This window comes from Hemicordylus capensis, chromosome 1 (genome assembly GCF_027244095.1).
Source record: "Hemicordylus capensis ecotype Gifberg chromosome 1, rHemCap1.1.pri, whole genome shotgun sequence".
Lineage (NCBI taxonomy): Eukaryota > Metazoa > Chordata > Lepidosauria > Squamata > Cordylidae > Hemicordylus > Hemicordylus capensis.
In genome coordinates, this window is record NC_069657.1 from 188,230,669 (window position 1) to 188,249,098 (window position 18,430).

The window sequence follows — 18,430 nt, forward strand, 5'->3', positions numbered from 1 at the left end:
ACCAAGTCCCTTGGGGACAGGAGTATTAACATCCAGAAAATAATGCCATAAGCTGTTCTGAGCCCATGGGATAAAGCAGGATATAAATCAAAAAGAACATAAACAAATCTGTGCCCATTTCAATTGCACTCATCTGCTCTGTATTACCTGCTGAGCAACCACTAACTTCAGCAGCTTCTAAAACAAATGTGACTGGAGCATAAAAGAAGAACTTTAGCATGCTCTTCGCTGCCCATTATGAAGGAAAACCCTGTTTAATAGATGATTTCAGAGATCACTGATCACCATAACACTCTAAAGTGCAGGAAAAGATTAAGCACCAACTCCTTCTGAGGTGGGGAAAAAAAAGGAGTTAACTGTCTGTCTTCTCTAACACAGGGCAGAGAGAGACAAAAAGAAGCAGGTATTTTACTGTAATCACACATTCCCTAACATAAACACATTGTTTAAGCACCAATATGCAAAAGGACATATGGACAGCACATGGGCACAGTTTCAAACCCAAAAGTACACTGCAATTCTTATCAACCAGAGCTGATATAATATGTCTTTGTTCTGGCTTGTAGAGTACACTGAGTTGTCAGCAACTATGACCTAGGACAGCTCTACAACCTAGGACAGCACATTAACCTCCTCACATGCCTTAATTAACTTATTACTCAAAAAATGACCTCAAAGATAGTAAACGAAGATCATGTTTCAAAATCTGCAAGAGACTGTTTTGGAATGACAGTTTTAAGACTATATACTTCTGTTGCTTTGACCATGGTTGTATTTTTTAAAAAGTGTTTCTGGGGACAAAACACGTATTTAAATTCTACTAATACTAACAATTCCTTTTTAAAAAGGATAATACAGCAAGTATGCGGATATTTCAATTTACTGCATATTTCAGTGGTTGGGTGGTGGTTTTGTTTTAATTTAAAAACCAAATGTGCCACACAGAGAAATACACACAAGTTGAAAAGTGAAACACAGGCAATTCTTTCTTTAAAAAAAAAGAAAAAAGGATTAGTACATCTAACAGGATGTTCATGCATAAAACTAGACTTCTGTTACATTTGTTACTAGCTCCATTATTAACGTCACACAACTTTTTTTAATCACATGGACTGAAGAACACTTCAGCAAAAAATGAGATCATAAAAAACGTTTTTGAGTGACTTAAGGGCCACAGTTTGCCCCAATTAAAGTCAACAGGAGCTTGTACAGGCTGGAATGCAGGCACACTCAGCCCTCCCCAGCCCTCTGTGTGGGAAGTATTTCTCCAAAGAATGGCTTGACACCAATAAAAGGAACCTTTGGTACCCAGGGTCTTAGGACCACATAATGACCACACATTCATTTTTTCCTCTCCCCATTGAAAGATAAGTCTGTTTGTTTTTCTGATTCAGTGAGCCCTTTTAGCTCTTTGAATTCAAGGAGTGCACTGTGAAAAGAAGAGCAACTTATCGGTGTGTTCCAGACCAGCAGGCCGACTCACATCCACATGCAAAACATACAGCCCTTCCAGTAAAAGGCTCACCCTCTGTGCTTTGCCCCCTTTTCATCACTAACACCCCATGGTGCCACTGACAAATCAATGAACACACAAGACTCTAAAAGGTGCCTGGCTTAATTAACTAGCTTTTCAGACTTCAACACTCCAAAGTATTTGTTTACATATTAGTTGGGAGAATGACACTGGACTAATATTATCCTTACTGTATCAACCACATAAAGACAACTATTTCCAAAAGTGGGAGAGAGGCTCCCACTACCTAATCTAACTGAACTTATTTATCAAGTTATTTTAAACCATGAAGCTTGCCAACTGTGAACTTGGTAAATTGCAAGTTAATTTTAAAAATGTTCAAATTTCTAAACATTTAAGAATCGAAATGCTTGATGGAATTCATAATATTTTCAAAAACTAAGTAAATAAACTGTTAAAAATTAAAGCAACAACTGCATGAAGCTCTTTGGCAGAAGACTGTTGATCAACACTTGGTACTTTTTTATCTGCCTACAATGAATCAAATGAAATGAAAGCAGGAAAGATTCTACTATACCTGTAGTGTAACTAGAATAAGTAACTAGCTAACTAAGTTTACCACTTACACTGGTTTAATCTCACTGAAGTCATTCATCAGTCATGGATTCACTGCCATTAATTTAATTGAAACACTCCACCCTTTTAAAAAAAAATCATTCTTTTCAGCCAAACTGTCTCTAACAGAAAAGGTTTTGCTTTTAAAAAGCAGTCAGCAAAATAATGTTGTGAGAGAAAAACAAAATCAAATGAAAATGAAAATAGACAGCTTTATAATGATTCAGAAGAGAGCCAGAAATACTCCCTTCAATCATCCTCCCCTTTACAGTACGGGATATTAGTACAACCATTCTAGGAGCACGGCCTACTAGAATGTCGCTGTTTTGGGAACAATTAGATCAACATGTCAGGCTGAGACAACAGAATCATCATTTATTAGAATCAGATTTTCTTGAGTCTCGGAGGGCAGGGAAAGGGGGGAAATTCGCACAAAATAATTTCGTACAGATTACCCAATACACTTTAACCACTCTTTCGTACAGACAGTAAGCGGCTATAAAATAGTAGAAACCATGATTTAACGTATTTTCAATTGCACGATAGTGAGTGTTCTTGTGGGTTAAAACTAGTTTGGGATAAAGGAACCCTTGCTTTCACATTTCCTTTCAGTCTGCGGGTGGGCCATCAAGATTCGTGACAACACAGGTTTTAAAGGTTGTGGGGGTTTTTTGTTTTTGTTTTGGGGGCTCCCACTGCCTTCTGGCAGAAACGGAAACCGTCGGCGTAAAGTTTCGATTTTCAATTCATGTCGTCGCAAACTGTAGTAACCCTCCTTAAAACTTACTGCTGCAACTCAGCAGAGCCTGATCTAAATCCTAAATTCAGACAAACAACATTGTTGCACCTCCTCTTGATACAATTATCCAAGATGAAAGCTCCTGACTGACCTGCTACAAAGAAGCAAAGATCTCCCTTCTTAGAGAGTATTTCTAAAGAAAGATAACTCGTGATATAACTCTAAAGGAAAAGGGGAAAAAATAGAAGAAAAGAGGAGAAAGGAGACGAGAACTTTTTGCCTAAATGTTGGGAGGAAAAGGTTTCGTTCCCCTGGCTCCTCAAGAACAAGTCCCAACTACAAGAAGTCCCCACCCCCTTCCTCTCCCCCGAGACCTCCTCCCCACCTTCTCTTCCCCTCCCATATTAACCACCCCCCCAAATATTGCAAATTAGAAATGTTCTTTACCTGCTTCCTATAAGGAGTCCTGCTGCCACCAGCAGAATTGCTGCTACTGCTGTTGGGGAAAATCATTGCCCAGCCGAAGCCCGAGCTTCCCCTCCGGACGGGAAACAACTTTTGAGGCAACTTGGCTGGCGCGCGTTTCAGGGAGGCGACCACTGGAAGCTGCCTCTCCCTCCCCGGCTGCTGGGACTGGGCTCTTCTTCTGCCGCTGGCTGGCTCGACGCCTCTTCCACCTCCTCCCCCCTCTCCCTTGGATGAGTCTCTCATGCAATGCGCCTGTCGTTCCCTTTCCCTCTCCCGCGGTCACCGGCGGCAGAAAGCCAGACTGAACCTATAGAACCAGCCGCCCAGCCTTCCATAAGAGTCACTTCATTGATCTATAAGCAGCGGCGGCAGCGGCAGCAGCAGCGACTTCCCCAAGCAGCAAAGTCGATCCCACCTACTAGCAGTCTCAACCACCGCCCAGAAAGCGAGACACGGACAGAGAGCGCGCAACCGGGGTGGTGGTGCGGGGGGAGAGAGCGAGAAGGAACAGCCCAGTGTAGGCACCGCACCGCACCGCCTACACGCCTCCAAGCTGCAGCGAGGAGAGTCGGATCTTGGGCACTTGGCGCCGTCCGCCTTTGTCCCCCGGGCGCAGGCTGCTCCCCAAGCGCGCGGGGTTCTGCGTCTGCAGCAGGCGTCGGCCGCTCCCTTCCCCCTCCCCGTCCCTCCGAATGGTTGCTCCTGCCGCCTGCATACCGCGCATTCCTCGGGGCAGCCAGTCAGTCAGCGCGCTCTCACTCTGTCTCTTGGTGTGCACCAGCGGCGGCAGTACTGCGCTCTGTCTGCCGTGCCAAAAGCTCTCCTACAGCGGACGGGAGGGGAAAAGACAACCAGAGGCGGGCGTGTGTGTACTCAGTAAGAAGGGGAACGCGGCAAGCCCCCCCCCCCGCCGTTTAGCTTCTTCTTTAGAACAAAGAACTAAGTCGGCTCTCGCAAGCTTCAGAGTGTAATATCACTGGGCTATTAGAAGAACTCAGAAAGGAGGGGGAAGGAGAACAGTAAACCATTAATGGCGAGGTACTCCGGGGAAACGCGTGGGAGGGGGCACAGGATCTGAGTTTCTCCATTTCGGTTCTTTCCCAGCGCTGCGTCTCTTCAAAACTGTGGAGGCAAAGATTGTGTGTGTACAGAAGCTTCTTCTGACCCGCTCCAGCCTGGAGAACCAGTAAGCCTTGCGCTTAAAAAAAAACCAAACAAAATCCACTTTAGACAGCCAGGAGGACAAAGCCACTTCAAAGTCATAACGCAAACTCGGAGGGAGCTACACCGCATCGGTGTGAATAATCTGCTCTATCCCTTAAGAATTTGAAATGGGCTCTTGGAGTGGTGCCACATTAGGCCAAACCTAAAAACCCTGCTCCCTTGTCTCCCAAACGTGGACGCTGCAGACTACCCTAGCTGCAAAAGACTTAATGTGCATACGTAAAAACTTGACATAAGTCCAGAGCTTGAGCCAAAAGCTTGTGATCTCCAGTAACATGATCCCTAACCAGGCGCATACAAGAATTGCGAAACTACTGTTAAAGCACCAAACACTACCCTGTATCAAGTAAATAGGCTTTACCTAACTTGACCAAAAAAGGGACCTAATTATAGCCTTTTCCTCTGTAGGGCTCAGGATGGCCAACAACATTCAAAACAATCTAATTAAACAAGATGAATAATATTTCTGTTAAAATACTAATGTTATTCTGTTTTATATTTATGTTGCTTAAATGTGTATGTGCCATTAGATGAATTGTGTGATGTGATGGGTTGGGGGGGGGGTGTATTCATTTCTAATTGGCCTTGAGTCAATTAAATCAGGAAGATTAAAAGTTTACTCTCCATACCATTTCCCACAAGAGAAATAAGAAACACAGAAGATAGGAATATGCAAGTATTAGGGGTGTGCAGAACCAGTTCGATCACAAACCGGATCACTTCAAACCAATCACAAACAGGTTAATCGAACTGTCCAGCCCAGCTGATTGGGTCAACTCAACCAGTTCACATAACCTCAGTTTGGTTCAAACTCGGACTGAACCACACCATGCACATGGTCCATGCACATGCCTAGCAAGTATGTTTGTAATGACTACAAAATGGGATTGTTGGGCTACAAAGCAACCACCAATGTGAATACAATTATTCTGGAAATTACTGCTGAGTAAGAGATCCAAAGATTGAAGACTTGATTCTTTTCTTGTTTCCCTGGGGACAGTGATTGCATATGACTGCAAACAGAGGAAATCTAGACTTAAAGTTTACAGAGCAAGATCCTCTTACTTCAGTTCTGGAATAGGGATATGCACAAATGTTTCGGCAGGCTGGGGAGTGGGACCTTTAAGCATGAATAAAGCTGCTCTTATACTGCCCCACCACTTTCCCAGACACGCCGCTGTGCTGCTCAGAAGTCCGCAGATGAATGTGGGGCTTCACCCAGCAGCTTACATAAGGTGACGGGATGCACATGGCCACCATGCATGCACAGAAGCCATGTGCGTCCCACCACTGCATACAGGCTGGGTGAAGCCCTGTGGTCGTGTGTGGACATCTGAGCAGTGCAGCACCGCAGCCAGATAAATGGTGGGGTGGTGGAGGAGCAGGTAGCCTGCTTTACTCATTCTTAAAGTTACCACTCTCTGCCCCACCAAAATGATTTAGTGGGCCACACCAAATTGATTCAGGGCTTCCCTACTGGACTCGCCAAACCAATTTGTGTACATCCCTTTTCTTGAAATTCAGCATTGACTTTCAGGCAGGCTTTTCAGCATAACCTTCCTAGCATGAGAATTTAGGATGCAATAATGGTCAAGCAGAAATCCATGTTTAAAAGTGCAGATTTTAGGAGAATCTGCATGGTATCTGTGCTGCTTGACCCTATGCATGTATACTTGGAAATGTTCAATTGAGTTTCCTTCCCAGTAAGTGTGCACAAGAGAACAGAATTGATCTTCAGACACTCTCCCCCCTAAAATGAGTTGTAAGTTGTGCAATACTACATGAAGCTAAATCTAAGTAATTAAGTCAACTTAGTAATTATGTTCTGCTTCTCTTGGCAACCTGGAAAATTTCCACTCAAACAGGAACTCTGTAAATCAAGAGTCACAAATATGTGTACCTAGATGTTTTGTCTCTCAACAACTGTTGAGAGACCTGTTGTCTGTGCAACTGTAACACATCACAGCTAATAAATGGAGAAACCTAACCCTAAAAATTGAACTTAGTAAACATTCCACATTAAACTTGACCTATGAGTATGTAGCACTATCCTTTTGCACAATAACAATATCCACAGGGAGCAAAAAGCCTAATGCAAAGAAGTATTGTGCAGTCTCTCTCAAATGTCCATCAGAAAATATTGAGCATAGTAGGATTTACCCCTGAGGAAGTGTGCATAGGACCTCAGCCTTGATTTTGCTATAGCATCACATGTGCTGGCCTGAGCTAATGTATATAAGTGAGAGGACAAGGTCAACCACTTTTGCTGCTCAGTCTTAAGAAGTGCTGCATCACAAATGTGAGACACTTATGCCAAGCTAAACCAGACCATCACAAGAACACCAGACTGAATAATGGTGATGACTGTAAATGATCAAAAGATGTAATTATTGTGATGGCTGTAAATCACCCAGAGATGTGAGTTTGGGGCAGTATATATACATACGTGAAATATAAATATGATATAGCTCTCTTCTTAGCATAGACTTCTTAGTACAACAATGAGGGAAGCCATGACAAGAAAATAATGGGAACAAATTACTTACATGCCATTCTAAAAGTCATTTTTGCAACATTCCTGTTAGTGCAACCTTCACCTGTCTAATATGTGTTAGAATGATCCTTATCCCACAAACCTTATAACAGTTTATAATGATTGGCCCTCTCTTACCCTAAAGAGTGAACCTGAAGTGAACCCTGTCCAGACTGACAGGCTAGGGAACAGCTACTCATCACATGGTGGGCAGGAACTTGAGGGTCTTGTGGCAGGAAGAGAAGGCTTCTTTGTTCTCAATTGGAAGCTGGCTGGAGAGCAAGAGGGATGCAGCCATGAACAGGCTGGCTGCATGGAAATCTCTCTGCAGGTCCAGGGAAAGCCAGGAAACTTGAATCCTCTGCCATGGTTTTGGTGAGTTCAAGGAAGGACTAGGGATGTGCACGGAACCAGTTAAAAGAACTGCCGGTTCCACCGGTTCCAAGGCAGTGGGGGTCTCCCTTTAAGAGCAAGGGAGGGTGCACTTACACCTCCTGCCGCTCCCCCCCCCCCGCCAGCATCCATGTTTCTTAATGCCCATTGGGGCGGAAGCGTACCTCCCTGCCACCCCGTTGCCCTCATCTTCCGGATATGACCGGAAGTTGCTGGTGTGCCAGTGCAAAGGCATTTGGGCAACTTCTGGTCATATCCGGAAGACGAGGGCAATGGGACAGCAGGGAGGTACACTGCCGCCCTGATGGGCATTAAGAAACATGGACGCCAGTGGGGGGAAAGTCACTTTTAGTCACTCTAAAAAGGGAGACCCCCCCACCGCCTTCAAGTCTCCCTGCCACGGTTCCATGCACATCCCTAGGAAGGACCAGGGTTCTGCTAGGGTTTTGGCTTCAGAAAGGCTTAGCCAGGGAATAGTTTGTAGTTAGAGCGCATTGGATTGCTTTTCTTTTTGTGCTTTGCAAATCTTTACAACTGGTCTATTGTGTTTCATCTGTAACGTAATTTAGCCAAGGAAAATGAACCAGTGCCCCTTTCCAACTAAGGCATTGCAAAAGACTCTGTAGACTTTTTTGTATTTTCTTACATTTATGTTCTTTGCAACTGGGTTACTACAATTTTTAAAGTGTGCCACCCTAATATCAACTGAGGGTGCTTTTTGAAGTATTCTTACAACTACTGAGTGTTTCTTTTACCTTTAACTAAAAGCTGAGAAAGCCTCAGACGGGAACAGTCTGTAGCATTTTGAATAAAATTTTCCTCTTTTTGTTTTTTGCATTTTGCCTGCCTCTGAGTGGTTTTTTAACTTGGGAAAAGAGGTTTTACTCTGGTGCAAACATGTCTCAATTTTAATTGCTCAGCAACTCTACCAAGTGTTCTCATCATGTGTACTGGTGGGGGGTTAAACTCTGTTTAAAAGTGGGCATGGTGGCAGCGATTGAGTTACTAAAGGAACAGTTTAAGTTTATAGGAACAGCCTTTGTTGAACAAACATGGAGGGAATGTTTCAGCATTTTTCTTTCCCCCGCGTGGGCTTGCTTTGAGACAAAGGCTGGGTTAAATCTGTTACGCTGTTGTGTCAGCATATGCTGCTGGTCCATCTCTTTAGGATTAGGGTGCAAGGTTGTGAATGTCTAAAAAAAATTAGACTTTTGACATTCTCATGATTCATCAGGTGTTAAGAAAAAGTTAAGCAAGTCCGTTCTTCCAAAAGAAAAAAAGTTTTCAACACACTTTAGCTGCTCCATGCTTTTCTTCCTCTGTGCTACAGTAAGAATTTGATGAAATCCACATATTCTATACACAATTCTTGGTATTTTTAGATTTAGTCACTGTGGTATCTAGACTCATTTACAGGAATTAAAGGATTATGGACAATCCTGAAAGGAGGGGCTCTGCCCTTTGTGTCATAGGACACTATTACTTAGAAAAGGAATACATTCTAGGGTTTAACAAATCCTCCCTTTTTTCTACAGCATAGTAAGACTTGCCTGTAAAAGTCTGAAGAGACTTTCCTAAATTTCTATATATGGAAAATATATACTAAATAAGTACTATGTGTTATACCAGGGTATGACAAATCCAGGGCATGACAAATTCCAGGCGCCAGGGAGCAATGGCGCTTAAAAATTTAACTCTGGCATGTAGACTAGGATATTCTGAGGAAAAGTTATTTAATAAAATGGTTATTTGTCCCAGACAGTCCTGTTACTTGTAAAGGCAATAAAGAGAAGTCTATTTATGCTTCCCCTCCACAATGTCTGTCACTAATTCTGGTAATTTTGTGAACTGTCTATCGTCTGGCTCCTAAATTGTGGGGTTGGCACCTAGATCCAATGAAAATTTATCAAGGCCTGTGTTATACACTGAGTATAACACAGTGTTATACACATATATATCAAAGAATGAAAGGCTAGATGGGTATAATTACCATATGCTTCATAAAAGTTAAAGTATAGTCCTGATGTTTTGATTAGGGATGTGCATGGAACCAGCGGAGTTTGATTCAAAGGCGGGTATGGTGGGGACACCTTTAAGCGAAGGGGGTGCTCTTACCCCTCCTGCCGTGTTTCTCCCACCGGCGCAGCACTTTAAAAGGGTCCGGTGGGGCGGCAGCATATCTCCCTGCTGCCCCATTCCCTCGTCAGACTGGAAATGAGAGGAATTACTCCACACACATCGGTCCTGCTGGTCATTTGAACCTGTTCTGAGGTCCGCAAACAGGCCTCCGAACAGGTTCGTGCACATCCCTAGTTTTGATCAGGCTACTATGATGATCAATATTGGTTTCAGAAACCTTCTTCAATGATTTTTTCAAAAAACTGAACATTGTGGTGTTTTAAACAATACAGTGGTGACCAAAGTGACATTTCAGTAATATGCATCAATTTAAGGAAGCTGGAGAAGGTTAGGAGAAGCTATATCAGATTTTGTTTAGCATACTTTAACTTCCTTACTTTTTTATTTCAGTTAAAGGAAGCAAGTCCTTGTTTGCCAATAAATACTCTTATTTTTAGCCTGTGAAATGGCTTGGGGTTGGGGTTGGGGTGGAGGGGGAGACACAGTGAAACACAGTTGTCAAGAATATATATATAGTCCAATACTGCAACAGAGAAATGACTTGAATAGCAAGCCAGAGGTTGCCGGCTCGAATCCCCGCTAGTATGTTTCCCAGACGATGGGAAACACCTATATCAGGCAGCAGCAATATAGGAAGATGCTGAAAGGCATCTTCTTGTACTGCATGGGAGATGGCAATGGTAAACCCCTCCTGTTTTTTACCAAAGAAAAACCACAGGGCACTCTGGTCACCAGGAGTCGACATCAACTCGACGGCACACTTTACATTTATTCATGTTTACTTTGAAGTAAGTCCTAATGAGTTAATGGAATCTATTCTCAACTATGTGTGCAAGAGCAGAAATGGAAGTGCAAGTCTTTGGAATAGGAAGACAATATTAGAGAAACTGTTATCCTCAAACTATTATCCTGAGTTCTTTAGATAGCTTTGAGGCAGCAAGTAACAAGGCTGAGATGAGGAACACATTCCGGATTGGTAAATAAGGAATAATCAATTTAAAGACATAAAGAGCACTATCTCAAGCAGTGACCAAAAAGTTAATACGTTAAACTTTATTCACTAGAAGACCATGAGTTAGTGAATTGCAGTTAACTATCCACAGTGCAATTCTACGCACAATTTAGTGGCGCAGCGGGGAAATGCTTGCCAACAAGCAGAAGGTTGCCAGTTTGAATCCCCACTGGTACTATATCAGGCAGCAGTAATATAGGAAGATGCTGAAAGGCATCATCTCATACTGCATGGGAGGAAGCAATGGTAAACCCCTTCTGTATTCTACCAAAGAAAACCACAGGGTTCTGTGGGAACCAGTTAAAGAACCAGGTATATACAGAGAGGAGAGCTGGTCTTGTGGTAGCAAGCATGACTTGTCCCCATAGCTAAGCAGGGTCTGCCCTGGTTGCATCTGAATGGGAGACTTGATGTGTGAGCACTGCAAGATATTCCGCTCAGGGGATGAAGCCGAACTGGGAAAAGCAGAAGGTTTCAAGCTCCCTCCCTGGCTTCTCCAAGATAGGGCTGAGAGAGATTCCTGCCTGCAACCTTGGAGAAGCTGCTGCCAGTCTGTGAAGACAATACTGAGCTAGATAGACCAATGGTCTGACTCAGTATATGGCAGTTTCCTATGTTCCTAACCAGGAGTCAAAATCGACTTGATGGCACACTTTATGTATATGGGAGATTTCTTTCTTTCTTTTTACTCCCTAGCCTGTTTCATGTATCTCTGTCAGTGGGCTAGTCTTTACACAAGGAAATCATGAGATGCTATTATATGTGTGAATGAGAATTAAAGCTAGGATGAAGGAGGCGGCCGTCACTTGGTATTATAAGGCGGCCCACCATGTTTGCTACTTTGAGACAGTGACTTGCATGGATCCACCTACAGAGAAAATATTAAAGGTAAGTAAAGATAACAATGAAAACAACATTCTAGAAAAATTATTAGCTACAGGATACTAGATTGGGTTACTAGCTTGTGAAAGTAAAGTTAATACTCCTCTCTGATTAACATTCCCTCATTACATTAGCAAATAACAGGTGGCTTCACCTGACTGCCAGTAGGTCTATAAGGGGGGGATATGTCAGTAAAATTTCGAGATGTGAAAGCTTGCACTCCTAGAAGGCATGACATCTGAACCCACTCCTCCAGTTCTCACTTTGGAGTCTCAACATTCACCCAACATTCTCTACCCAACTTGACACTAATATTTGAAATTCGGCAGAGAATGTTGAGAATCTGGAGAAGGAACCAGACTTGGAAGGGGTCAGCTGTTCGGCTCTCACATTCCAACACTTTACCAACATGTCCCCCACCAAGGACCTGCCAGCAGTTGTGTGAAGCTGCTCAGCATCTCCCACTCTCATAATGACACAGCTTTTCTGCACCTGTGCTGTTCCCTTTTACAAAGTCTCATCCTAATAGAGATGCTTTTCATCACACTTGTAAAGAACGCTTATATGGGGATTATTAATAAGAAATGTATTTGTAAAGTATTATTCCATTAAAATATCTCATTTGTTAAAATAAATTGACCTGTCCATAGGTATATATTTTGGGATATAATCTAAGAGAGAATTAGGATCAATAGATGATAATTAAAATATAGTTGGAGAAAGAGGTATACGGGGTGGGTCGGTGGAATAAATACAGAACATCTTCCCTTGGCAAGTAAAAGCACCCAAATTCAGAGGGCTTGGGCTAGTGAATTCTTAAATCACCTTTGAACAAGCTGAAGTCTTGAACTCTTAGTTCTTTTATGATGCCAAAAAATTATGTGAACACATGTTTCTATAGGCAGTCCTATCAAGGAAAATATAATATTGCTGTAACAGGATAGGCAGATGAATAGCTAGCAGTAGGGATGTGCACGAACCGTTTCAGAGATTCTTTTCTGGACCTCTAGACCAGTTCGTCGGTTCAGCAGTGGGGGCGCACCTTTAGGGAGCAGGGAAGGTGCTGTTACACCCTGCCCCCCACTCCCATGGTTTCCCCACCTGCGTCGTCTGCAAAATCGCTGGCGCGGGGTGGCAGCATACCCTCTTGCCGCCTTGGTCAGCATCAGACCGGAAGTGGCTGGTGCGCATGTCCAGAAAAGGACCTCTGAACTAGTTCATGCACATCCCTACCGCTAGCTGATAATCTGCCTATCCTGTTACAGCTATATTCACCCATCGCCACCACCGAACCTGCCGTCTGCCTGTTTGTGCACATCCCTAGCTAGCAGTAACAGAGTATACCTTTTCTCTCTTTCTACCCTGCCTATGCTCTGCGAAATCCAATCCATTTGGAGATAGAAAAATGCTTAACTGAGAAGTTATTTCTTATTTATTGTCTGTTTTCCCTTACATTGCTTCTGGAAGCTTTAGCCACAATCCAGAAAGCTGCTTAGTGTACAATCCTATGTCAAAATTACACTAGCGATATACAGAGGAAGTCCTGTGCACCACTGTATGCTTTAGTTCAGGAGGAACTACACCTTCCAGGCATTCCTGCATTTCCCAGCCGCCCTGCTCAAGTGCTCAGCTTTCCTTTGTCACCCTGCCCCAGGACACTCCCTAGAACTGCCACACCTGCCCAGCTTTCCCTGTGCCAGTGCTGAGCAGCTGTTAAAGGATCACCACCACCACCCTCCTCCTATCTGGGGCAATTGCCCCATGTGTGGTGGGGACCAGTAATTCTGAAGTGGAATTCTGACTCTTTCTGTTGTGCACAGTCTTACTGGGAACCCTACACTGGTATAATATCAAGAGCACGTTAACATGCTTGTTGATGTACCTCTGGCAGCAGAGGAGCCAAAATGGGGGGTTGTCAGGAGGAGCAGGCTTAGAATCCATTCTAGATCCCTTCAGACACCACTCCCAGCCTCTTTGCTGGCAACTTTATAAAGTAAAGTGTGCCGTCAAGTCAATTTCGACTCCTGACACTCACAGAGCCCTGTGGTTTTCTTTGGTAGAATACAGGAGGGGTTTACTATTGACTCCTCCCACACAGTGTGAGATGACGCCTTTCACCATCTTCCTATATTGCTTCTGCCTGATATAGTACCAGCGGGGACTCGAACCGGCAACCTTCTGCTTCTTCAACCTTCAAGCATTTCCCCACTGCGCTACTTAAAGTGACAGCAACATTATAGGGCTATGCAATTGTATCGGTCCAATAGGAATATTGAACTGATATGAACACTATTGGACATTCTCAGAAGCATTTCTGATACAACAGCAGGGAGCCTCAATAGTTGGAATTCTTACTAAAATCCCTGCTGCCCTCTTAGAAATCCTTCCACTTCTGATAGTAATATTGGGGGTGGGGAATAGGGGAGAACTGCTCTGCTGCTTGGCGAGACTCTTTCTCCAAGCCACTTTTTAAGGACGACAACCTCAAAATAAAGGGTGGGAGTGCAAAATGAACCCCCCAGAAAGCACCCACTGGGCCAGTAGGGGCTTCATGAGGAGCTCCCCCATACCCCAATTTCACAGGTGCAGTCCTTTAAAACCCGCTTGGCAAGAGAGAGTTCTGAGCCAGATCCCAACCAAGTTTTAAGCACTGCATCTGCAAAATCAAGGAATGGGGGACAAAGTGGAGGGTTACCTGCCCCCTTCCTCTTCAATATAGAGTGCTTGAAAACCAGGTTGGGAACTGGCTCAGAGACAAAGTGTCTCCAAGTCAGGTCCTGATCAGGTTTTTAAGCACTGCACCCCTGAAATAGGGAAATAAGGGGGGCAGGTATCCCCCCATGGAGCACCCACTGGACCTTGACCTGCCACCCCCCAATTTTGAAGATCCAGTCCTTTAAATTCAAATCTGAAGCCAGTTTGGAGAGATTTTCTCTCCAAACCGGCTTCTGATCAGTTATTGGTTCAATGCTGACTGATACCAATAACCTATCAGCCTTCCCAATATTTTGCTTCCAGATTGTAATTAGATCAGCATTGATCCAATATTTCTGCTGCTTCATAGACCGATAACATTACCCATAAATTTTTAAATTGTATACACCACCTAGAGTTACATATGATAAATAAATAAATTATATTATAAATAGATTACATTAACAAAATAGCTGACACAAGTCAAACCATTCCCATTTAGTTTAATGGATAATCACGAACCTCTGCATCCCCATGTCCTCCCACTCTGCCATGATGAAGCAAAGGATTCAGGCTACCTCTGCATACACTCACAGTGCTCCTATTGCAGTATATAAGCCCCAACAATAATAGCATAACTCAGATGATAGCCCTATTCCAGACGCCCTCACTCACCTCATGTTATGCACACTTAGAGCACACAAGGGGGACTTGATGATGGCAACTATGGAGTCAAGAGGTGTGTAAGTTCATCATGGGTTGAGCAGAAAGCATTTATTAACAGTCTGTAAAGCTCAGATATTCTTATTTCTTTAAGTTCAACTATATTTCTAATCTTAACTTTTCCTAAGGCATTTTCCTCTTCTCTGCCTTCGTAATTGGCTCACTCTACTGTTGATCTCAACCCTGCAGTCTACAACATCAAGCATTGGCTGTGACAGACATGAAAAGTGAGGTCAACCCAGGGAAGACAAGTGGTGGGGTTGGTATTAGGGATGGGGCCAGCAGAAAGGTTGGAAAGCACACAGGAAGGGAAGAAAGGGCAAGGTCGGAGTAGGTGCTTGCAGGAGGTTGGGGTAATGCCAGGGGGGGCACCCTATGGCACAGTCACCACCTGAAGCCTTACCTCATAACAACTGTTGACAGGGGTGGGAGATACCATACCAAGCATAACTGCTGTGGATATCTTCCCTCTCTCCTCACCCCAGCTTCAGTATCATCACCTGTAATGTGGCTAAACTTAATTCATTAACCATTCCTTCTTCGAGGGAGCCAGTTGGATCGTTGGATAATGAGGGAATGAAAGGGATTCTTAAGGAGGATATGGAGGTGGCAGAGAATCTAAATGAGTTCTTTGCATCTGTCTTCATGGCAGAGGATACTGAGCATATACCTGTTCCTGAAACAGGCTTTTCGGGGATGGATAGCTTTAAGAACTGAATCAGATAGGAGTGAAAAGAGATGATGTTCTAAACTGACTGGAAAAATGGAAAACTAGCAAATCACCCAGGCCGGATGGCATCCATTCAAGAGTCCTCAAAGAACTCAAATGTGAAACTGCTGGCCTCCTTGCAAAAATATATAACTTATCCCTGCAATCAGGCTCTGTACCGGAGGACTGGAAAGTAGCAAACGTAACACCAATTTTCAAAAAGGGATCCAGGGGCAACATGGGAAATTACAGGCTGGTTAACTTAATGTCCATTCCAGGCAAATTGATGGAAAGCATCCTCAAGGATAAAATTGTAAAGCACATAGAACAACAGGCCCTGCTGGGAGAGAACCAGCATGGCTTCTGTAAAGGTAAATCTTGCCTCACGAACCTTTTGGAGTGTCAACAAGTGTGTGGATAAGGGTGATCCAGTTGACATAGTATACCTGGACTTCCAAGACAAAGTTCTTCATCAAAGACTCCTGAGAAAACTTAGCAGTCATGGGATAAGGGAATAAGTACATATGTGGATTGCTAACTGTTTGGAGGACAGGAAACAGAGGGTAAGGATATATTAAGAGTGTTCACAATGGAGGGAAGTAAGAAGTGGGGTCCCCCAGGGATCTGTACTGGGATCAGTGCTTTTTAATTTTATTAATAAATTATCTAGAAGTAGGGGTAAGCAATGAGGTGGCCAAATTTGCAGATGATACCAAACTCTTTCAGGTAGTGAAATCCAAAACGGATTGTGAGGAGCTCCAAAAGGATCTCTCCAAATTGGGTGAGTGGGCGACAAAGTGGCAAATGCAGTTCAATGTTGGCAAGTGTAAAGTGATACACATTGGGATGAAAAACCCAATGAAAAACTTCAGGTATACACTGATAGGATCTGAACTGTCGGTGACTAAGCAGGAGTGGGATCTTGGGGTCATGGTGGACAGCTCGTTGAAAGCGTTGACTCAATGTGCGGCAGCTGTGAAAAAGGCCAATTCCATGCTAGGGATCATTAGAAAGGGGATTGAAAATAAAACTGCTAATATTATAATGCCCTTCTACAAAACTATGGTGTGGCTACACCTAGAGTACTGTGTACAATTCTGGTCACCACATAAAAAAGAATATTGTAGAACTGGAAAAGAAGAGGGCAACCAAGATGATCAGAGACCTAGAGCACCTTTCTTATGAGGCAAGGCTACTACACCTGGGACTATTTCGTTTAGAAAAAAAGACAACTGTGAGGAGACATGATAGAGGTCTATAAAATAATGAATGGTGTGGAGAAAGTGGATAGAGAGAAATTCTTCTCCCTCTCACATAACTCTAGAACCAGGGGTCATCCCATGAAATTGATTGCCATGAAATTTAGGACCAGCAAACGGAAGTATTTTTTCACACAATGCATAATCCACTTGTGGAATTCTCTGCCACAAGATGTGGTGACAGCCAACAACCTGGATAGCTTTAAGATGGGTTTGGATAACTTCAAGGAGGTCTATCAACGGCTACTAGTCAGAGGGCTACAGGCCACCTCCAGCCTCAAAGTCAGGATGCCTCTGAGTACCAGTTGCAGGGGAGTAACAGCAGAAGAGAGGGCATGCCCTCAACTCCTGCCTGTAGGCTTCCAGTGGCATCTGGTGGGCCACTGTGTGAAACAGGATGCTGGACTAGATGGGCCTTGGGCCTGATCCAGCAGGGCTGTTCTTATGTTCCCTCAGTAATCTACACCTGAGACACATTATGTAGAAAGGGCAGCATCTATGGACCCTCACATGCAGGTAAGCACACCCACATATGGTTGATGACTCCAACCATAACTACTGTTGGTCAATGTTACCAGACAAGCAATGTTTTGAGGTATCGCAGAAAGCACCCTTCTATGTGCATGAGACTATGGGATCACAGTCTCCATTTTGGATACTTCAGTTCATGAGACCATGAACTTTTCACCTGCCTATATGTGGCAAGACTCCCAGCTGGTCTCTCAGAATGAGCAAAGCATGGGGCAACATACCCTCAAGGTCAGAATAGCAAAGACTGGATGGAATGGCCTCATCCCTCTCTTTCAACAGAGAAGGTATTGAGCCAGCGAGCAGACTTTAATCCAAAAGGTAAGGCAATCAAGGAAGCAATCAAGCTTATTTTTCACAGGAAGATAACAACCAAGTATTCCTTGGGAGTTGCACAGATAAGCGGTGCATTTCCTAAACGCGTCTTTGAATTTAGATGGCAAAGACTCAGGAAGACGAGCTCCTCAGAATTGGAAGTTTTTAATCTATGCAACTCAAGGCATCCTGCTCTTTAGATGGTGAGCCCAGCAATTCTTTATTCACACACGTCCAGCACATTTACATAGCTTCCTCCTGCTATTGTTGGGCAACATCTACTCAGCAAGATTAAACTCTAATAGAAATACACTCCTTCGCCTTTCATGGAATTCACCACCTTCAGGGTGTGTAAAATGGCTTGGAAACTGCCTCTGCACATTTGGGAGGTATATTTACCCCCAGCCAAAGCACATGGTCAGAGAGAGTCCTTAACCCATCATCTCAGAACCTGCTTAGTTTTACCAGCACAGCAAATTGTAGCTTTCTCTCCTTGCTCTTTTCTTGTCTTCATGTCTCTACCCATTTCCAACGAGGAGATCTGCAAGTGCAACAAATGCACCATCGGATATGAACAGGTATACTAACCTCTGGCCTCTCTCTCAGAATCCTCCTCACCCCTCTTTCTCGTTTCAACCTCTCCTCTTCCAAGCACTTTCCACAGCAAGCTTTAAGCCAGGCTCTGGTCTAAGCACTTTAGCCAAACTGATCAATCTCTAACTA

The 18,430-nt window shown here is 43.7% G+C and overlaps 1 protein-coding gene across 9 annotated transcripts in view; it reads right to left on the reverse strand.

Moving 5' to 3' along the window:
- Positions 1–18,430, reverse strand: part of RBMS1 (RNA binding motif single stranded interacting protein 1) — a 198,629-nt gene that overhangs the window by 123,823 nt on the left and 56,376 nt on the right. The window contains exon 1 of one of the 9 annotated variants that reach the window (XR_008309693.1): positions 3,276–4,056. The exons of 4 other annotated variants lie outside the window; for them this stretch is intronic. Coding sequence is in view for 4 of the 5 variants with exons in the window: in XM_053260917.1 (XP_053116892.1) it covers positions 3,276–3,539 (264 nt within the window). In the remaining variant the exon portion in view is untranslated. Of the gene's footprint in view, positions 1–3,275; positions 4,057–18,430 lie in introns of those variants that run through there. 4 more of the 9 variants (XM_053260917.1, XM_053260906.1, XM_053260937.1 and 1 more) reach the window with 4 other exon arrangements.